This window comes from Asterias amurensis, chromosome 18 (assembly GCF_032118995.1).
Source record: "Asterias amurensis chromosome 18, ASM3211899v1".
NCBI lineage: Eukaryota > Metazoa > Echinodermata > Asteroidea > Forcipulatida > Asteriidae > Asterias > Asterias amurensis.
In genome coordinates, this window is record NC_092665.1 from 6,451,048 (window position 1) to 6,474,350 (window position 23,303).

Consider the following 23,303-nt stretch of genomic DNA (forward strand, 5'->3'; position numbering starts at 1 on the left):
ATCAAACATAAAAACACACGGAAACGTGTTAATGTTTTAGACAACGATTTAAATAAACTAATATGCAACTATATAGTTTTTTACAAATATAATAATAATGAGTTAATCGTGGAAAATCGAACGTGTGTTTAGATGAATCGAATAAAATTACTTTATTATTAATTGTTTTATTATTTGCAGGACAATAAGTATGGAAAAGACGTTTTATTTGAACACTTGATTTTGCAAACGTGTATTGTGACAAAAACTTTCAACGTATTTTTGTCACTTAAACAGTGCTATAAATATCAGTTCATCCCTTTTTTGAGTTTATTACATTTTCGGTAAAGTTTGAAAGTTCTGCAGCCTGTAATTCCGGCCAAGGGTGCAATGATGAGTCCTTGCAACCATGATGAGTCCATAAAATGCAAAATGAAACTACGCAAAAAAAAAAAAATGACAGTTTAATAAACAGTACATACAAAACTTCAGATTCCTTGATACAGACTTATAATTCCTTGTGGCCTCCGATTGTGCCGGCAATTTTATTTCAAACATTTTAAATTGGTTGAAAAAGCTGTACCCCGTTAAGGCAACAAAATACAAATAATTCACCTAACAACTGGTAACAGTTGTCTTCTGTTGATCTGTTCGTTAATGTACAATACTTATGATATTAAACTAATGTGGCGGGAAATTGCAAACTATTACAGGCAGATTACAATTTGATCCTTGGCCTAACTACTCTCCAGGCTTAAAGACCATCGAGGGGTCTAAAGGCTGTGAGACGAGGTCCGTTTTGGAGGAAATATACCGCCGACTGCGTAATGATCAGTCTAATTCTGTTAGGTACACAAACACAAGCTACACGTAAGCAGAGAAACCTTGACAAATTGGCTGTCGGTAAAACTGATCACTAGATCCTTTATTGCACAATCAATATTCAATCAAATCATATACATAATTGGGCAGGGATTCGTTTATTAAACACCTTTCTCTCAGGGTCAATGAATATACATCTCAACAACGCATTAAATTAGTACTACTGCATACCCTATGAATACACATACCCTTGCTCTAACCACAAGTAACCCTCTGATATATCCCAAGTAACTCAAAGTAACCCTTTGCTAGACCCAAAGCCACTCTAAGTAACCCCTTTGCTTTAACGAAAGTAATTCAAAGTAACCCCTTTGCTTAATCGAAAGCAGCTCTAAGTAACCCTTTTGCTTTATCGAAAGTAATTCACAGTAACCCCTTTGCTTTATCAAAAGTAATTCAAAGTAACCCCCTTGCTTTATCAAAAGTAATTCAAAGTAACCCCTTGCTTTATCAAAAGTAACTCAAAGTAACCCTTTTGATAGACCCAAAGTAACCATGTAACCTGATGACGCCTACTTTGTAACCTGATGACACTTACTTTGTAATCATGTAACCCTCGCTTTTACTTTTACTTTATTTATCTGAAAACCCTTATATTTGTGCAACTGCGGAGCACTAAATATCGGGTACAACCACCAATACAAGAAAACAACAAATACCCGAAAGAAAACCACACCAAACCACACTTCCCGAACTGTGTTCACACTTACTGCAAGCCAAAATCTTTTACAGTGTGCCTCTACACGTTCCCAGTGCAGCACAAAAACCACGAAAACCCAGCTTAATTCCTACACTACCAGAAGGTGTTCTTTACCTGGTCACAAGCCAAAGCATTTGCGACCGGAAACTATACACTCAACTAGCGTGTCACATAACCACAATCACATGAAAATACACCTAGAAATACTCAACAACTTACGCAATAACAATTCCGTAGACCTCCCGGCCTATCATATAAGAATACAAAGATAAGCTCGTATAGGACCCCTGGCCTATCACATACAAATGCAAGAATGAACTTGGTATAAGACTTCTGACCTATCAAACAAAATGCAACGATACAAGATATCTCCGATAATTGCAATCAAATCAAACTTACACTCGTCTATCGTCCAACGTCGACAGCACCGCCAACAACTCTTTAAAACTATTACAGACTAAACCCTAAATTGTCACTGACCCTACTCCAAAGACAATCCCCAGTACACGTACTCCCGACAAACGCTGGTCTCACTACACAAAGGGAAGACTATACTAAACACACGTCTTGCTTGCGTCACTTCACTAAACACACTGACTCGTGATGCACTCCCCGCTAACCCCCGGTGCCTTGCCTCTACACACATGAGGTCCTTGGTCGCTAACTGCGCACGCGCACCCCGCTAACCTGATCACCGCGCACGCGCACCATGCCAGCCCAAGTCACTGCGCACGCGTACAAGACCAGCCTGAGTCACTGCAAGCACTAGGCTCCGCCTACTTGCATCGGTCGCCCAGCCACACAGCAAACACGTGCAACCACATGGACTAACCTAAACAGTCACATGTCCGTCACATGCATTTCCGCTACACTAACGACAACTTGTGATCGAAAAGAACTTGCGTTGTAAAGTTACCAGAAAACATTTGTTTTTCGTCGTAGAATTTATTTTTCTTCAAACATTAGAGAAATGTCAATGAACAATAACATAATTTGTTGAGTTATTGTTTGTAAAGATTTACATGTTTAAAAACAAAACAAGTTGTTTGGGGTGACTCCGCCTACCCCTTTTGTGACGTCAATCGAGGCAGACTTTGCCTCGATCGTACATTGAACACACGTACGTGCAATTTCATGCTCCTTCGCTACGCTTATACGCATGAAAAACAGTTTAATTCTATTGGGAGACAATTAATCACAAGACAAGAACAGGTTATGATTCTGAGAATTTATTATTAATGGTATAGCATGGGAGAGGGCCGGCATTAGGCTGCTCTGTAGTTTACTGTTTATTATCTTTACTGTTATTATCTTGTTACCTCGTTTGAGGTAACAATTTAATTTAAAATTTAATCAATGTCTGTTTAATGATAAAAAGCGAAACTACCGTTGGAGTTTCGAGCCAAGGGGGCAATAATGTGTCATAGAAACAATTAGGTGAATATTTTTGCTCGAATAAAGGGAAATTTTATGTTTATTTAAACAAAACTAACTTCGGTGTGCTAGTGTAGTCAACACATTCACTTTGCTTACCAATTGGGCACTTCGAGCCGGATGGTGGCGCAATACTTCTTCCTTTTAATTTGTTTAAGTTTACAGATTTTAGTGATTGGTAACTGTTAATGTAATCATGTGGTCAATATGTTTTTTGGATTGACAAAAAGTGGTCAGACAGAAACAAAATCACACTACAATTACACGCCGTTAATCTCCCCAGCTGATGGCTCTGTGGTGCCCGGAAGCTCAGTGGTGACCTTATCATCGTGAGACTTACACGGTCTGTTAGACCAACAGAGGGCGTTATTTATAATACTCGGATGTTATTGTGGGCTTAGTGTGTGTGTTCGACCCCCCCTCCAGTTTGTAAATATTATTTCAAATGTGACGTCAAGATCACTGAGCCCCATGTGATCTTGACGTCACATTTGAAATAATATTTACAAACTGGGGGGGGGGTCGAACACACACACTAAGCCCACAATAACATCCGAGTATTATAAATAATGCCCTCTGTTGGTCTAACAATTGTGCAGCCTTAGTTTTAACCATGGCTTTAATCTCCTCTAATATTAGGAAAGGCGAGGGTGAAAGGTTTCCGATTATACCATAATGTACGTAGGGGTGTACCGAACGACAAAACAGCGAGGAATACAAATCAGCGATACTTCGCGCTCTGTAGAAATAAAAAGGGACACAAATGACGTTTAAAAGTACGTTTACTTAACAAAATCATGTTTTTGTATAGCTTCATGACTAAAATTAAGTTATCTGAATATTGACCATGAAAATATAGATCATGAAGAAGTAGAACAAAAAAAATTGTTACAAAAAAGAATCTCTCCACAACGACCCCTTCCACATGTAACCGTCTATTGCACGATGATGCATTGCGCGAAATTTTACTAAATTTCACAGAGCGGGTCACTGGTCTCTGGCTACCACGGCGAACAAGTATATGGACAAGGCAAGGAAACACCAGGGCTACGTTAATATAAAGATCACAGGTTCAAATGTCAAAGTAATTTGATTTTTGGGATTTGTTTTCATCAAACATTAAACTAAAATGAATCCAGTCAGTTTCTCATTTAGGCCTGGCGTTCTTTTCTTTTTTTGTATCTGTATGATTCAAAAGTGATATTACTGGGAAAAAGTCGGTCCGATTTAAGCGGCTGTAAAAAAGGTTAACAGATGCCATGTTTGTGGTTGTTTGTTTTACTGTTTGCAAACACGATTAAACTATAATATTGGCTGTCTTTGCTATAAACTGGACAAAATACATTAATGGAATTTATTTTTCAATCTATAAACTTCCGTACGAAAGAAAACAACAGAAAAGCCAAAATGGAAATTGGTATAGTAGAGGGCGCCCCATTGTGGCAGTTTAACCCGGAAGCATATCTGACCACGTGGGCAATGTAGTGCTGTTCATGGACCCCGTGAAAAAGATGCGACATTGGTCCATTTGCGTAAATAGTGACGTCCTCTCCACCATGAGTCTCTGAATCAATTGGGACAAGCGCTGGATGGTGAAAATCGGCAGCCTCTGCACAAACAAATAATAAAACATTGTTTATCACAATACAAGTAAAATAGTTGTTTACACAAGTTAATGATTAACTCTATGAAATGGCAAAGGGGCACTTTCCCTTGGCAAAATTGTGGTTGCAAATACTTCCCTGTAACTTTGCCAAGTTATATGTTTAAGATTTAAAATATTTCAAAAAGTCTGCATATACTCGGATTTAATTTTACTGAGTGGTGTACCTGAGTGGTACAAACCAATACTCAAAGTAATCAATTGGAGCTTTACCTGTGTTGGTATCCGTCAGATTCCGTCTCGAACCAGTACTTTTGAAGCTGTTTAACTCCTCAATTCCTCCAGGGCCGTTTGCATATGAGAGTGTTGTAAATGGCAAACCGTCATTCATCAGACCTTGACATTTATGCAAAACCATTTTGTTGTAATTAGAATTTAAATATGAATGGTTTGACGATGAGTCACCATTCACTTATAGAAAACTGAGAAGCTTGCACAACTTGTTAACATTACTTACTGGTCAGAATTCAGTCTGCATTCGGGTAACTTAACGGAGTTTACTTTTTGTTTCAAAACATAAAAAAGCTGCAGTCTATACAAACAGTTGGATTTATCGAGAGATATCGCCCTTTGAAAAAAGGGGAAGTAAATAAGTAATAATAGTTAGAAACAGTCTCTCTTTAAATTCATTGTATACTATTTTGCATACAAATGATATTTTGAAAGAGACAGCTTTTAATTGTTCAAAGACACTGGCACTATTGGTAATTGTCAAAGACAATAAAATATCAAACGTCGAAGTTGCGAGATAACAATGAAAGAAAAACACCCTTGTCACACGAAAGTTGTGTGCTTTTAGATGCTTGGTTTTTATACATCAAACTCTAAGTCTGAGGTCTAGAAATCAAATTCGTGAAAAATTATTTCTTTCTCGAAAACTACGTTACTTCAGAGGGAGCCGTTTCTCACAATGTTTTACACTATCAGCAGCTCTCCATTACTCGTTACCAAGTAAGGTTTTATGCTAATAATAATTTTGAGTAATTACCAATAACAATAACATAACATAACAATTAATATTTATAAGGCGCTATTCCATCAAGATCATAGCGCACTAGAAAGAAATTAACTTGGAAAAAGGTGAGTCTTAAGGACTTTACGAAAAGCAGACAGAGTATTAGATTCCCTAATGGCAGTTGGGAGATTGTTCCAAAGCATGAGCCCAGCCACACTGAAAGCCTTCTGACCTAAAACGTTGTTTGCTCGGGGAACATTCAAGCGAGTGATGTCAAGTCCGGACCGAAGAAATCGTGGAGGAGTGTAATGTGGCAGTTAAGTGGTAATAATGAGGTGTAGTTTTATTAAAGCATAAAAACGAGCAGAGCAATCTTCAAATGGATTCGTTCTCTAATTGGCAGCCAATGAAGTTCCCTAAGTAATGGGGTAATAATATGTTCTCTCAAGGGTGTGGAACATATTAAACGACCTGCACTGTTTTGTAGTCTTTGAACTCTGTCCAATTCATATGACGTTGCACCAAATAAAAGGAGATTGCCATAGTCAATACGAGAGAGGACTAAAGCTCTGACAACATGATGGAGAGTATCCTTATCCAGGTACCGTTTGATTCTCCTTAAGTTACGTAATTGAAAATTTGTTGATTGGCAGAGGCTAGAAACTTGCTTGCTCATTGTCATATGCGAATCAAATTTTATTCCTAAGTTGCTGACAGAATCAGTAAGGTCAATCGATGTATCACCCATATGCAAAGATATCTTCGGCAGTTTCTTAAGGTTTTGGGGAGTACCAAGCACAATGAACTCAGTTTTATTTTCATTGAGCTGAAGCATGTTAGAAGTCATAGTGTCCACTGCCTTTAAAGTTATATTTGTGGATGAATCTTACCTCCTCTGCCGAGTATTGGACTACCACGATCAGCTGCTCCTCCTATAGAGAGTACATGGCTATGGTCGGCAGTTACAATAAATAAAGTCTCCATTTCATTGGTCATTGACATCGCCTTGGCTACAGCCTTATCCATTGCAATGGTATCATGCAGGGCGTGGTAGGCTAACCCGTCATGATGCGCATGGTCAATTCGGCCACCTTCGTGTTTCAAACCAAGATAGTATGATACATACAATGCCAGGTCTGGGAGAGCACATATTTTTTGATGACAGTGTTTGGACTTTTGCCCTTCCCTGGACGGCCTGTGCTTGTTTTATTGTTTTGCTTGTTTTTTTGTCCGAAGAATTAAAATAAATAAATAAATAAACAACCTGTGACTGAACAATGGCATCAAAGAGACAATGTAAATACTCCATATAACGAGGTTTCAGATTGTCAATGATTTTCTAAGCCTCAAAAATAAGAGGTAGGGCCTATAACGACAAGCTCTTGAGAAACAGCAGCAATGACACGATAGGCTCATGTAGTCTTGTCCAAGGTCTTTTACGCAAGCACCGGCTCGCTTTTTATAGACCAGTAGTGACCCTCATGAATGATATAAGTTGTACAAGCTCATCAGCCCTTCCCAGTGATGCTAGATGAGACCGGTTGGGTCGAGCAAATCGGTCCAAGTGCCTCATTCAAAAGCACATGGATTGACAGACCTACGCACCAGCGCGTTCGACATAAACCATGAACAAACAGACCCCGGTCAACTCTACCACAACCAACAATCTATGGGTGCGTTCGATTAGCTTCCCTGGGTCGACCCCGGTTTGCTCATCCAAGTGGCATATTTAATTTTGTCCAGGACGAACGTGGGCAGATAATTACCCCACGTTCGTCCTGGAAAAGCGGGGCACTTGGGGCTGACCCGAGGTGCACTGACGTCACCACGAGAAGGGTAACGTGATGATGCGTATTTTTTCCCAGGTGGAAAAACGACTTTTCCAGGACGAATGTGGGGTAATTATCTGCCCACGTTCGTCCTGTGAAAAAAAAAATACGCCACCCGGGGTCGACCTGGGGAAGCTAATCGAACGCACACATAGTAGCCTGATCATCTGACGTCACACTTCGAGGCTCGTGAATAACACCAGAGATCGGCCTCCAAACCGGCGTGTACTTTCACCTTTGACCTACATTCATTTCACATAAAGATACGCGGTCAAATTCTACACCAACAGTACATGCAAGTTCATGCACATTGTATGTATAGTATACATACACCACACACGTGGACACAGCATGCGGGTGGCCGAAAGTAAGCTTTCCATATCTGACTTTTGATTGGTCGACCGCCGTTCCTCAGACAGATCAAAACAAGCCAAGATACGGTAGCATTCACTGCATTTATCCAATTTAAGACGTCTCTCCTTGGTAGACACCCTGAATCGAGACACCGGCTTGGCCAGCGCTGAGGAACTACGCACCTGCATGCTGAATTGGAACATATGGAGAAAAATCACTGGGCAGGCTCGAGCTCCCACATGGCGCTCGACTTGATGTTGATTTATTCAATTACATTTTTGTATCACTGGATCTAAATAGCAGGTACCTGTCTTCATCAATGCGGATGAAGACAGGGTCCCAGTCTGCAATTGATGGGTGCGTTCGTTTAGCTTCCCTGGGTCAACCCCGGTCTGCTCCGTTACGTTCGAATAGCTTTATTGTCATTCCAGGGGTTCACCCGGGTCACCCAGTGTCCTGCTTGTGGAGTTGGTCACTTGGGGGTGACCCGAGGTGCATGCCGTCACCACGAGAGGGCGAGTGTGATCGTTCGATTAGCTCTTGTCAGGGGCTCACCCGAGTGAGCACCGCGGGGTCGACTAAGGGAAGCTAATTGAACGCACCCTATGTAGACGGCAAACTGTAAGAAAATATACGTAGAGGGCAATTTGGCTCTGTGGTGTTATCTAATTGGGAATGTTTACAAAAAGCCCTCATTGTATAAATTCATAAAAAAATGTACAGTGTGAGGTTTGTACAGATCCGAACGTAGTCTTGGTGCAAGACGTTTCTCGCTTCCCTTTCACGCACACCGCGGCCAATTCACCGACAGCGCGCGCACCGACTCATCTGACTTATAGTCCACTCACCGCCCCGGAGAAACGTCTTGGTCCGTTTGCATGTTTGAGTTATGTGACCTCACATACATATTCAACGTGTGGGTCAACAAACTACTACGCACGCGCACAACTGGAAACAGACAAGCGGGCCAGCCTGGTAACTTGCATGCACACGTGTCGAGTAAAAGCCTCGCTGCATCATGCTACGGCGGGAACCCGGGGATATACACACCATGTGCGTTTTGTTGCGCATGCAAAGGCGATCACCTGATCTTTATGTTATTATTAATTAGAGATCAGCGGTTGCGATCGATTGTTAGAGGGAAGACATTTTCAGTCAATGAAAAAATACTTTAACAATATTGCTGACCGCATCGGCAAGACTCAAAGAGTCGAGTGTTTTATTTGCAGATGAGATAACTTGTTACTTAATTGTATGGGTATGTTTGCACATTACATGTATTTCGAAAATAAAGAAAGATATCCTGCATTTTGGCGAAGAGATCACAATCGATTGCCAAAATTGTCCTCCATGAATACCTTGTGAACAATGTCACGTCTAATTGTGGCCAAGTGCGTGGCCAAAGGATGTCTGACATGTACAGTACATGTACCTTCATGTACACATGAACACAACCGAATGACAACGTGGTGTTGTGGCTGGGCTTCTTATCTTCGCAAAGACGTGTCAAATTACTCATAGGCTTAGATATTTAATGGTGGTCGACCACCGGTTGAGTTTGACCAAGCTGTGTGAGTATGACATGGAAGTTTCGTATGTACATTGTGTTAGTTGTTTCTGCATAATAAGTACTTTCAGGCACTTTGACCCTATAATTATTTTTACCTACAAAGTTACCCTTTGGACTAAGACTAAAGATGCCAGAAAATCCCATGTTCGTGTACATCGATCTATTGATGTTAGCTCTCTTGCTAAACATCCTCGTTCATAACATTTTTAAATTCCATTCCCCTCAATTAATTGCACTTACAAAAATTCTCAAAATTTTCCCCAAAAACGTATTTTAGGGCAAACTAAAATTCACACATCGTTCAGCAACAATCATGTTTACAAAAATTAAATATAGACGAACGTAAATATACAAGCACTACATACCAACTTACATACGAGGAAGCCTGGCTGTTTCTGGTTGCGTTGCACAGAAAACGTACAGAAACCAGACTGTGGGAAGTCATGCTGATACTGCTACGTCAGACTTATGCAGGCCTAGCGCAGCACGGCATGATTGGAATGTGCTCGGAATTTCCCGAGCGATCAGCAAACGGACCAAGACGTTTCTCCGGGGCGGTGAGTGGGGAGTCGGTGTGCGCGCGCTGTCGGTGAATTGGCCGCGGTGTGTGTGAAAGGGAAACGAGAAACGTCTTGCACCAAGACTAATCCGAACGTTGGTTGTAAGTGTGCTCGCGAACACCATTTTCTTGGAAACCAGGGGGATAAGAATTACAAAGCCCCTTTTGGCTTCTATTTACTACAAACGTACAGTGTGCGGTGTTGTATCCGAGACTACAATCCCGGCCATATCTCTATTTTGTTGGTTCCGATTGCCGGTCCTCTGGGTTACATTCAACATTGAGATGGGGACGGACGAGGGCAGGGGAGACAATGTTTACTGTCGGTGGGAAGTGGACAGGGAATAGTTTTATATAACGTGGTAATGGGCATTTTGGGCGGGATTGTAGGCCCGTTGTCGGAGGAACAATACTTGTCTTATTTGACAGGCGACCGAGCATGTTGTTTTCTTTTCGCTTCCGAAAAACTGTAAACAAAAGAAATAACCTGGCCCCTTCTGGGTTCCCCAGGCTGGTAGGGGCCGCGGTTAACGAAGAGTGCTATTGATTTGTCGTCGGAGATTCTGATATCAATACGGTCTGAAGCAGATTGAATCAAGAGAGTGTGCTTTCAGAATTAAGAAACGACCACGGTCACCGCTCACTGTGTAGAAGTAACTATCTCAAAGGGACAAAATCTCATGACACTCGCAATTCAAGGGCCGCGCACAGTTCTTCAGGAATTAGGCGCCCGGATGGGTTGCCGGTGTCGCATGCAATTATGATCTCTGTGCAAAATTATCCGCAGTAATGTCCGCCGGACGGTTTTGCAAATGCAATCGTGTCCGCCCGGACGCTGCTGCATATTGCAATTTTGTCCGGCTGGACACGTTTGCATATGCAGTTGTGTCCGCCCCCGCGCAAAACCGTCCTTGCAGTAAATTAAACGCCCTTGGTCGACGGAACATGTTCGCGATTGTTTTACAAGCTTAGTGCCTGTCATGAATGACATGGGAAATGTTTGGCCGTTTGGGTATTCGCTGCAATCATAAAATACGTGAATATTCATGCTGCATGTACGTAGGTTCAGTGCGTGCACGCTCGCTTACGCGCAAACATTCATGTTCATGTACAGTCATGTACATGTCCGCCGGACGGTTTTTGCATAGCCCCGGACACGAAAGCAAAATTAAAATGCAAAAGTGTCCGGAGCGGACAGTATAAGCCTTGTTGAGGCCCAAGGCGGAATCCTGCCTTACGTATTTTTTTTAAAACAATCAACATGACTTCAATCTCATCCAAAAGTTGTTATTAGTAAATACGTTTTGTTCGCAATGTGTTCATTTGATTGTGTTCATTAGATTGTTTTTTTATTTGTGTGGTTTGTATTGAATGTTTTTTCTCCATCGAATATTCTTGTTTCCCTGAAGCATTTGTGCGTTTCGTTGGCAGTAGACTCTGATAAAACAAATAATACAATTGAAAATCAGTTTTAAAATACCCTTTAAGGGCAAAGGCAGGACACACTAGTAAGTCTGTCCATTTGGTGTATCTCAACATATTCTTAAATTAAAAAACCCGTTAACATTAATTTGAGTTTAATTGGTCGTCGAAATTGCGAGAGAATAATGGGAAAAACATCCCCGTCGCACAAGTTGTGTGCTTTCAGATGCCTTCAGTTTGAGACCTTTAACAACTCGAGAAAATACTTCTTTCTCAAAAACTAGGTTTCTTCAGAGAGAGCCGTTTCTCACAATGTTTTATACTATTAACATCTCTCCATTGCTCATTACCAAGTAAGTAAATGCTAGCAATTCTGTTCAGTAATTACCTATGGTGTCCATGCCTTTAATGTTGCTCTGTTGGTGGCGCACTCTACTATAAATACATTGTCATTGCATTTCCATTTCGGAAAAAACACACTGAGTTAGTGTAATTAACATATACTTCAAAAGATTGGAAGCACGAAAGAGATCAATCTGAACAGTATATATATTGCGTACACAGTTCTTTCTTTGGTATTAAACTTGCACTTTAACTCACAATCATCAGGGAAACACATCAATTGAGCGGAAATAGAAGGAAACTGGCCAGAAACTTCAGGAAGCAATCACACAGTGCAACCCACTAGGGCGGATATACGTGTAAACATACCATACCATTAAAGCATGTACAAATTGATCTCCATTGGTAACATACAGCCTCGTCCAAACCAATGGTAGAGTAAGTCACTGCTTTCAATCAGTGACTTTAAACACTTACATGTAGTGTAGAGTTTTACACCATTGGCATCCATTCAACATACAGTCTCACTTAAACCAATGACAAAGTAACTCACTGCTTTCAATCAGTGACTTTAAACACATACATGTAGTGTAGAGTTTCAAACCATTGGCATCCATTCAACATACAGTATCATTCAAACCAATGATAGAGTAAGTCACTGTCATAAATCAGTGACTTTAACACGGTATTGATCCACTATTGTAACATACAGCCTCGTCCAAACCAATGGTAGAGTAAGTCACTGCAATAAATCACTGACTTCAACACGTATCTATGATTGGCTGCTCATCGATTGTCAATCAAACCCGAAGTAGACTGATGAGCACTTCAATGAAAATACAGCAGTATTTAAACGCGCTGCACCAGCAGTAGTGTTCATAACAACTTTGCATCAGAAGAGAGGAACTGAGAAGGTTTGGACTACAAGAACACATCATCAAGGTAAGTGTTCCTCATTCTACTGCCGGACTTAAGCTTTGGCTTCTAGATGCAAGTAGTGGGTTTAAGGTTAGCCTATTGCAATGTGCTTGCAGTTTTTGCTCCAAAAGTGACACCACTCGATACAGCTGATATTCTCATGCAGTGGTTGGGTCTCTTCTCTTCTAAAGCTCTGCCATCTTAATGAACTGTGGTGGTACTGTGACTGTACACAAACATGTGCACCCAGTTGCATCTCCCTTTGAAACTATGCCGTAATTTCCTTTAAAAAAAAAATTATCGCGCAACTTGCAGAGGTCTGCAACAATGTCTTGTGCAAAATTTGTCTTATATTTGTTCACCATTGTCCATACTTTAACCGCGCGCGACGTTCTGCTCGTTTACAACATTGTGTAAAGATTGGTAACAACAAATGATATGACTTTTTTATAAAAAATGTTTTCTTTTTTCTTCTTCTTCTTATGGGCGGGGGATATTTCAGACTGAACATTGTACAATATGAGTACCCTATAAGGTGTTGATTGTCTTGTTAAGCAAGGGGCAACCGAAGCAAGGCGGGTGTGCCGTTTGCTCCAAACAACAAAACTCTTAAACCGCCAATATTTATGCGACAGTTGTTCTGTATTACCATGGTAATTGATTTGTCTTGTTTTGAGGCACTATGTTGCCTTCTTGCACAGCGTTACAAGAAAATTGGCAAAAATTACACAGTTTATTTAAATGTTAACAAATAATGGAAACAAAATATACTCAAATGATGGTACGCCTCAGCAAGAAACACCGTAAAAAACGTGTTTGGGTTCTGTAACAGATTTCGAACGCGTCAAAGGGTTAAGGTTAAATACGTAACACTGTATAGGGCCCATGAGTTGTGTTGTAAAACATTGGGTTGTAAATACATTCTAAACATAATGTAAACGGCTGATGCGTCAAACTAAACGCATCATAGTTGAAACTGTAAACGCTTGACGCGTTTAGTTTGATGCATCAGTCGTTTATAAACGGGCAAAAAGCATTGCTTTACGACACTACTGATTGGCCCATTATACTGTTACGTGTTTAACATAAACCCTTTGACGCGTTCGAAACCTGTTACAGTACCTAAAAACCCTTCTTTTTTTTAAAGTGCTGCGTTCAACAAATTTCTTCACCCTTACGAAATGTGATTTTTTGTATTTTTACCAGTTGTTCGTTATGGCAAGTTTTGTGATTGAGTCGGTCGGTTAATAAATCGCCTGCCGTTTGTTAGAAGCACCGTTATTGACATGATGTATAGCTTGCTTAGCGAAAAATGCTGGTTCATACTTCCTGCAAATGCGAAGGCGAAGTCGATACGAATTGTCGACGTCACAAACAGGCAACGTTTAATTCGCATCAGCTAAAATTTGCTCCATCCTTGCGAAACATTCGCTGCAAAAACAGGGATGTGGCTTAAAAATTCGTATCTCATTCGCATTCGCAGGAAGTACGAACAGGGCTTAAAGCATTTTGGGATATCAGCGAGCGAACACGAATCTCTCAGCATTATGCACTCTTAAATCCCCCCCCCCCCTCCCCGCGTGTAAGGGGTCAGTTGTTGTTTTGAGGTCGTCACAATTTCGTTGGTAGTCATTGTCTGATGAGTGGATGGCCAGAATATTGTGAAGAGTGGGAATGCAAAACTCGACTAATTATACAACCTACACACAGAGGTTTTGATGTCAAATGAGTCACGTCATCGTCTCCGCAACCCACCGTCAGCCATCGTTCCTTGCCGCATCCCAATCCGCTACCAGCCGTCTGACCTCTTTCCTGTTGTCGCTGAAGGTCGTTCCAACCCGTCAGCCAATTTTGGTTTTTCCCCTTTTGCCGTCATTTTTCCGCCAACGTCTTGGGATTTTCACGTTCGTCACTTTCCGTTTGGTCTTTGCCGCTGCTATATGAGCCAGCCAAAAGTCTGGCTTACATAATAGCGACAGACGCGACTAATTTTTGCAGCCATCTGTGGTCGCTAGCGGATTCGTCAGCGACAATTGACGGCAACACACGATGAATGGCGGCAAACTCAAAATTGCGATTCGCAGCTAAACGTAGCTTGGTAACCCCCAATTCATCATAGTGTGAGCCGACCTTACAAAAGGATCAAATATAAAAAATAAATTGTGGCTTGTTTCGAATTTGTTTAGCTTCACTCTCGGTTCTACCCTAACTCTTTGCTCCAAGTCAACTGTTTTCCAGTTAAATTTTATTTTAAACATTTGTTAAACAAATCTATTTTAAACATTGCTGGCAAAATAGGTAAACCGTGAACAATATGGGTTGATAACTCAGTTGGAGAGCGCCAAAACATTAGGGACCCTAGGTTCACATGCCACCTTTGACATTAAGTTTCGATAAGTTCACTGGGATCTTTTACATGCGTTACACAACACAACGGACCAACGGCTTTACATCCCATCCGAAGGACGAAGCAAAGGTTAAATATCTTGCTTAAGGACACAAGTGTTAAGGCTGGGTATTTGAACCCACACTCTGCTGATCAGAAACACCAGAGTTTAAATTTGATGCTCTTAACCGCTCGTCCACGACACTTTTGTTATGGAGAATTGACGAGAAAGTGTAGATTCGTAAATAAAATTTACGAGCCGAGGCGAGTACATTGTATTCACGAATCTACACTTAAGAGTCTCTTCTCTGACCTAAACATCTTCCCCCATTGGTTATATATAACAGTTTAAATGATTTTCAACGGATTTCTCAATAGTAACAACACTAGTTAGTCTATCTAATTTTGAATACGTTGTCAACACTCCAAAGGCGTTCTCATTTAAATGCTTTCGAAAAAGACCACCACATCAAAAGGACAACTAATCAAAGCTAAACTTCTTAAAAGTCCAATTATATTAAAACAAAAAAGTGATCTTAATTTAAAACTAATAACCACTTCTTTACCGATTTAGTTCAGCAAACTTACAGTGATTCAGTCCATCAATTAATGTACAGTTTGATCCAATCTGATACATTACGAGCGAATACATAATAAAAAGTGACATCAACTGACAAATCATCAACCCTCTCTGCTACGAAAACAAAATCGCTATAAATGTTGTAATTGTTTGTTTTGCGTCTATCTTTCAACTTACAGATGAAGATTACTATAGCAGTGGCCATTGTCTTGGCTTTTATGCAAGTTCAGTTATCGGTGGCTAGAGCAGCAGTATCTCCTGATCCGGGACTGACGTGTAACTCCTGCTGCCAGGGACCAGCCGGTATTCCGGGAATCCCTGGATCTAATGGGAACCATGGTCAAGGACTTGTAGGCCCCAGAGGTGATGCCGGCTCTCCTGGTGAGGTAGGTCAACCCGGGGTTAAAGGAGACAAGGGGTCAGATGGACTGATTGGTGAGCCAGGCGCTAAAGGGGAACATGGACTGAAAGGAGAGCAAGGAGTCGGTCAACCAGGGAAACAAGGACCTCAAGGTCTGCCTGGGATGAATGGTTTGAAGGGGGAGAGAGGTGAACCTGGACCAGCTGGACAGACTGGTGAAACAGGTGAATGTAGTACGCTACGGTCCGCCTTCACTGCAGTGCGGAATACCAACTTCAGGCCTCCATCCCCATGGGATCCTCTGCCCTTTGAAGAGTTATTGTTTTCAGAGGAAGGGACTGATTTCAACTTGAATAACGGCGCGTTTACGTGTAATGTGCCTGGGGTATACGTATTGATGTTCTCAGTCAATAAATCACCAAGTGGGCCTTACCTATATGTCCATCTTAGGAAGAACGGTAACACCATTGTTGCAGGGGGTGTAAACGATGCAGGTTATAATAAAGTGAGCAGCAGTGCAGTGATTCCCCTGCACTACGGAGATCAAGTTCACGTAGCTGTAGACGGTCAAGTTTATAGTGACCCTTACCATTACACGTCTTTCACTGGATTCCTGCTGTACGAAATCTAAATCAAACATACAAACACACGGAAACGTTTAAATGTTTTAGACAACGATTTAAATAAACTAATATGCAACTATATAGTTTTTAAACATATATTAATAATAATAATGAGTTAATTGTGCAAGTTTAATGTAAATCAGTGAATGTGTTTGTGTCCTTCTACAAAAAAAGTATCCGAACCCTTAAATTTGAAATCATTAGACTCAAGTTGTTATGTCAAATAGTTCATAGCACGTTTTTAGAAATGCCACAATGGTATAATAATAATTGCTATACAACAGCTTGCCCCGCACAATTAAATAATGTTAAGCATTACTTTTCTTATAGTCATGAATTATATAAGTTGTACGAGCTCATCATACCTTCCCAGTGATGGTAGATGAGACCGGTGGGGTCGAGCAAATCGGCCCCAGTGTCTCATTCAAAAGCACATGGATTGACTGACGTACGCACTTTCGAATTGGACATAAACCCTGAACAATTAAACCCTTGTCACCTCTCCATGTACACAACCAACAATCTATGGGTGCGTTCGTTTAGCTTCACTGGGTCGACCCCGGTCTACCCCCGGTACGTTCGAATAGCTTTGACGCCATTCATTGAGCTCACCCGGGTCAGCCCCCAGTGCCCTGCTTGTGGAGTGGGTCACTTGGGGGGTGAATCGATTAGCATGACTTCACCACGAGAGGGCGAGTGTGCTCGTTCCATTATCTCTCGTCAGGGGCTCACCCGAGTGAGCACCGCGGGTAGACCCAGTGAAGCTAATCGAACGTACCCTATGTAGCCTGGATACCTGCATCATACTTCGAGGCACGTGAATAACACCATAGACCGGCCTCCAAACCGGCGTGTTATTCACTTTTGACCTACATTCATTTCATATAAAGATACGCGGTCAAATTATACACCAACATTACATGCAAGTATAGTATACATACACCACATACGTGGAAACACAACGTGCAGACAGCCGAAAGTAAGCTTTCTATATCTGTGTTTTGATTGGTCGACCGAGATTACCTCACTGCATTTATCCAATTTAAGACGTCTCTCCTTCTTAGACACCCTGAATCGAGACACCGGCTTGGCCAGCGCCGAGGAACTACGCTAATGCATGCTGGATCGGAACATCTGGAGAGAAACCACTGGGCATGCTCGGGCATGCTCGAGCTTCCACATGGCTCTCGACTTGATGCTGATGTATCCAATGGAATCACTGAATCACTGAATAGCAGGTACCTGTCCATATCCTTGCGGATAAAGACAGGGTCCCTGTCTGCAATCTAAAGCCATTTTCACACTACAGAGCCATTTCCCGGGAAATAAACTCCCGGGAAAATCCCGGGAGTTTTTAACCCCACCGCCACCCCAGCAACCGTTCTCACTATCCCAATTTAGTAACTCCCGGGAGTACTATTTCCCAGGAATATGCACGGTCGTTTCACACTTACGATCAAACCCCAGGAAATGTGGTAAACAGGTCAGCCCATGCGGAAGTTACAATGTTTGTGGACGGAAGTCCGTTCCCACAATGCCACGCGGCCGGCTGCAAAATTCTTGCCACATGCGACCCAAAATGGCTGCACTTTAAGTGTGTATTTGCGTGTTGTTATACCAATATATTGTGTGATTACGGCGGAGAAGAAGTCTTGCAGTTCGGGGAAGACGCCGCTGGCGTCTTGTCAGGAGAAGACGATTGTTGTGACAGTGTTTTAAAGACATGCGATATAACAATCGGGTGGAATTTGTCGTGCGATTGACGGGTTTCATGGCACTTGCTGGAAGTATTTATTGGTCAAAGGTCAATCTGGTCTACCATGAAGAGCGGCCACTGGTGGGAGCAAGTTGCTATTAGAAAAAGCGAAAGGGAGCTTTCCATCTGCGACAGTTTTTTTTTCTTTCTTTTGAGAACTGTAATTGAATGGACTTTTGTGTCCGTGTTTTACCCTGAGGTTTTGTGTTGGCGTTCATCTCAATTTTTGCCTGTTCACACTATAGTTTTTTCCCGGAAAGTTCCCGGGAACTTTTGGTTGATCTGTTCACACTACAAAGATATTCCCGGGAAATGACGTTTTCCCAGGAAATAATTAACCCTGCTCAGGGGCAGGGTTAAGGAATCAACCCTGGGGTAAGGCCTAGAAATTTTCTGAATGGCATTTTCGAAGGATTGAATAATTATGCCCATGATGTTAGGGCCAAGATAGTTAAAGGTTTTATAGAGAAAAAATACCGCATAGTCGCTTTTGCAAATCTGACAACAGCAGTAGAAAGAAAAAGAAGCATTCTTCCCTTCCAACATCAACAGTGCTGTTTTCCCTTCGTGCAAAGAAAGAACACGAGGCTTTAGCCCTATATTGGCTAGCATTTTTTCATGGCTTCATAAAGACTTTTTAATGTATGTTTCTTCAAAAAAAAATGTTTTTGCAGGAGAACACTTATTGCAATAGAAAATATTTAGGCCTTGAAAAACAAAACTATTATCATACCGACCTATAGTCTTTTTTCCCAAGGTTTTAAGTTTTTATCTGCAATGGGCAGGGGTCCGTTAATATCCAGCTTCACGCAGGCAGAAAACTTTCCCGTTTCTTGTAGGCCTATATGCCCATCTAGCTGTTTTTGGACTGCATCGTCGGCCAAAATTGCAACTAGTTTCAAAATTTCATCATCACTCCATCGGTCACTTCTACCCATCGTAAGAAATTGAGCAACAGATTGTACTAAAATATTTACTGTCAGGTGGTAGACAGCAATGTCGATCGAAGAACTCAAATCTGACTCTGGGCAACAAAAGTCCATCAACGGCCAAGTACATGTAAAAATACGAAATACCATACACACATGGCGTGCGACGATAAGGAAGCTTGTTCACGCCAACTATTTATTCTACTCCTATTCCATTCACGTGGTCAATTTTTTTAATTAATATATTTATTTATAAATTACAGATGTAATTCACTTTTATTTTCGTACCTAAACGTAAACACTTTCAAAAGGAGAAAACAAAAAGGGCTATTGTTACCACGCGAATTATTTGGCGCGCTATTTTTGACGTTTGTGACCTTTCGAGATTAATGACGTCTCAACACAGTAGAAGCAAAAGGTGGGGTAAGTTATACCCGCTTTCGTTCTCACTAGCTGCTTTTCCCGGGAAAAACGTTTTTCCCCGGGGTTAACTCCTTTAACCCTACCCCTTAACTAGGTAAATTATTTCCCGGGAAAATGTTGTTTCCCGGGAAATATTTTGTAGTGTGAACAGATCGACTAACATTTCCCGGGAATTTCCCGGGAAATACCTGTAGTGTGAAAAGGGCTTAAGGCTGCGTTTGTTTAGCTTCCCTGGGTCGACCCCGATCTGCCCCTGGTACGTTCGAATAGCTTTAACGTCATTCAAGGGGTTCACCAGGGTCAATTTCAATTTGAATAACGGCGCGTTTACGCGTAGTGTGCCTGGGGTATACGTATTGATGTTCTCGGTCAATAAATCACCAAGTGGGCCTTACCTATTTGTCCTGCTTAAGAGGAACGGTAACATCATTTTTTCAGGGGTATACGGGCTGCAGGTTCTCATCAAGTGAGCAGCAGTGCAGTGATTCCCCTGCACTATGGAGATCAAGTTCACATTCTCGGGAAAATTTGATACATCTTCTTTCCAATATTTATTTTTAAGGGTGCATTAATAAGTACTTGATGACGACTCTAAATCATGTTGTTTTTCCCCAAAAAAAGTAAAAAATGGATTACAAGAAAAAATACCAGGACAGTTTAACAAATAGTAAAGAAAAACAAAAGCAGGTCACATTCCTTGATACCGACTGAGACTGCAAAGACATAATTCATGATGGCCGCCTGTTTCGCCGGCCATTTTGAATTTCCACAATGTTAAATTGGTGAATAGAGCTGTACCCTGGTAAAGCAACAATAACAAACAAAAACTGGTAACAGTTTTCTTCTGTTGATATATTGGTGTATGAACAATGCTTATTATGTAAAACTTTTGATAACTTGTGATTAAAAGGATACAGCGTTGTCAAGTAACCGGAAGACATTTCTTTTGTGCCGTGTTTTTCCCGAACACGTCTCGATATGGTGGTTTCTTCCCCATTAGGTCACCATTAATAACATACATATACACCATACTTGGGTTTGTGTTGGTTTATTGTGGCACTGCGGCTGCCTGTCTAAAACCAGGCGCCCTCTGAGGGTTTGTGTTTGTTTATTGTGGCACTGCGGCTGCCTGTCTAAAACCAGGCGCCCTCTAATCACAACCCTCTTCTCATTAGTCTTAACTAAGACAGGACAACTGTTGTAAGCCGGCTACGAAAAACCATGTGGGAAACGTAGGTCTGATCCATGCATTACAGCTCACCCCAGACAGGGCTTGTCCTAGTAAACTTTACTTATTTCGGAAAATTAGCTTTTAACCAAAAACTAAGTATGCTTACACACAGTAGAAATTTCTCTTTAATTTTTGACTACCTCAACAAAGCAGAATTTTAATTAATTAGAACTTATACATCTTGTTGTTACTTTTCACAATATAAAGATATTAACTAACAGTTATTTAATTTGTTTGCTTTATTTTCTTTTTATTTTTTGTTACGGTTTTTACGATTATCAATGGTTTAACAGTTAAGTTGACTACTCTTAGGAAAAGCAATAAATTTACATTTCTTTTACTGGATTTTTTACCTTGAAAATCCGTTATTTTAATACTTTCATAGGCCAAGGGACTTTGTCACTGACAACAAATCTGTTTGACTGTCCTTGAGGTACCCATCTTTTGCATTTTCGCACTTCCACCTACCGTGCCTCTTAAACAATCTGTCTGGGACACCTGATTGGGCGGCCACCGTGGCCCCACCTGTTCTTAAACTGTGTACCCCATACTTGGACACATCCTCAACTAAGGGACGAATGGCATCTAATACAATCTCTCTGCCAATGGTGAATGACATTGGTTGGTTAGCTTCTCAAAGCTTGTAACCTCCTTTCACTTTGGACAAGCTACGGAATAAAAAAGAATCTGGGATTTTGATCTGTGCTAACAAAATATATTTATGAAGTATTTCTACTGGACAATATCTAGTATAAGATTTACTGATGACAACGGACCTTCCTCCATGATATATATCGGTTTTACTTGATGGGATGAACAGTGTTAAACCTTGCTGGTTGAATGTGATATTACTCAATTTTATTGACACTAGCTCGTTAAACCTAAGAAAACCTGTGTATGCTAGAAGACACATAGCAACGGTCCTCAGACTTGAAAGGTCTGCTACTGTGATTTCGGAAGATTGTTTTAATTGCATATCTACAATATCTCTCAAAATGGCTGGGGTAATTGGCTCTTTTTTCTCTATGGACTTTGCGAGTGACCTTTTTAGACCCTCACTGGTATATTTTACCAGAGGCATCTGAGTAGGGTCATTAGCTCCAGCTATTCTGTGAGCCCATGATATAGCTGAAATGGCACTGATTATTGGAGCTGATGAACTACATGTATGGCTGAGGTAGACTAAATACAATGAAATGTGGTAGGATCTGCCTCAATGGGTTTCATATCATATTTGGTTGCCCATGCTGACCATTTATTGAAGGCATATGACTATAACTTAACTGTAGAGTCTGCTCTAGACTTCAAGATTATGTCCGGTAGCTCCTCAGCAAGTTTCCTCAGATCCTTGCTTGTGTCTTGTCTCTTTCCGCCCCAAAACCGCTGTGGAAGATTAACTATAGATAAAAGAATACACGGCACTTAATTTGTGTTAATATTGTGTTGTCATATAACTATTCTTCTTTACACTCGTTTAAAGTCTAGCCTCACTGCTAGGATCCGACTTCTGACAATATTGCCAATGAACTCCTTATTTCCTCCTCTGCCTGGAATAAATATTCCCCATTCCTTGGGAAGTTCATAAACTTCCACTACTGCTCTTGCTGGATTATAATCATCTGGGTAGAGCATGGGCCAAAAAGGCGCCGAGTACCAACATGGACATATCAATGTCCCAATAGCTCTTGTGTTTTGCATATGCTTCAAAACAAGGGACTTCAGAACTATATCTACCGCCTTCAGCTCCCTCCAAGTAGAGCTCTTTAGGGAATCTATTCTATTCCACATACCTTGTACTGCTCCTTCACCTGTATCTACTAAATACCCACCATAACCTGTGGAGCTTGCATCTGAATACACAATTTGTGAGCATTCTTTTCTTACACCAATCACCCCTACATTCATTTCTCCCACATTACTGTTCCAGAAAATTAACTCTTCTCTTGCCTCTGCTTGGATTGTCACTGGTGCATCCCATGTTGACCTGGATTCAATACAAAGATGTAAATATTTGGTCATTAAATTAGCGACATTACCTATCACCAAATTACACGACATTATCTTTCCAACAAGTTTTGCAAGAGCCCTTGCCGTTGTTAGACCTGGATCCATGGATTGAATGTCCCTTTTTATGCTCAATATGCGCCTCTGTGGTACGCAGAAGGTACCCGAATCTAGATTTATTTCGAACCCTAGCCATTCTATTGACACTGCTGGTATTCAAACACTTTTTAGAACATTAGGAATGAACCCTGAACCGCTTCACTAGCTTCTACCGCCTCCGATAAGGTTGGTGCAAAACCAATCCCATCGTCTAAGTATACCACAATTGACTTTCCTTCACCCCTCCACTTCTTAACCAGTGGTCTTATAAGTTTGGTGAATATATGGGGTGCAGATGAAAGGC

General features: G+C 41.2%; 3 protein-coding genes across 3 annotated transcripts; 1 reads left to right on the forward strand and 2 right to left on the reverse strand.

Annotated features, from left to right (window-relative positions):
- Window positions 1-3,255: 3,255 nt before the first annotated feature.
- On the reverse strand, window positions 3,256-7,984 carry LOC139950966 (intestinal-type alkaline phosphatase 1-like). The gene is made up of 5 exons (XM_071949794.1): window positions 7,783-7,984; window positions 6,504-6,749; window positions 4,872-4,994; window positions 4,448-4,604; window positions 3,256-3,340 (listed from the first exon to the last, which is right to left on the reverse strand). Exons 1-5 carry the CDS (start codon window positions 7,982-7,984, stop codon window positions 3,256-3,258), a joined length of 813 nt encoding a protein of 270 aa, XP_071805895.1.
- A 7,768-nt stretch (window positions 7,985-15,752) lies between these two features.
- Window positions 15,753-16,565, forward strand: LOC139950321 (uncharacterized). The gene has a single exon (XM_071948933.1). It carries the CDS (start codon window positions 15,753-15,755, stop codon window positions 16,563-16,565), a length of 813 nt encoding a protein of 270 aa, XP_071805034.1.
- Window positions 16,566-21,265: 4,700 nt separating this feature from the next.
- Window positions 21,266-22,499, reverse strand: LOC139950968 (integrase/recombinase xerD homolog). Its single transcript, XM_071949798.1, has 2 exons — window positions 21,607-22,499; window positions 21,266-21,495 (listed from the first exon to the last, which is right to left on the reverse strand). Exons 1-2 carry the CDS (start codon window positions 21,975-21,977, stop codon window positions 21,276-21,278), a joined length of 591 nt encoding a protein of 196 aa, XP_071805899.1. The 5' UTR covers window positions 21,978-22,499; the 3' UTR covers window positions 21,266-21,275.
- Window positions 22,500-23,303: the final 804 nt, after the last annotated feature.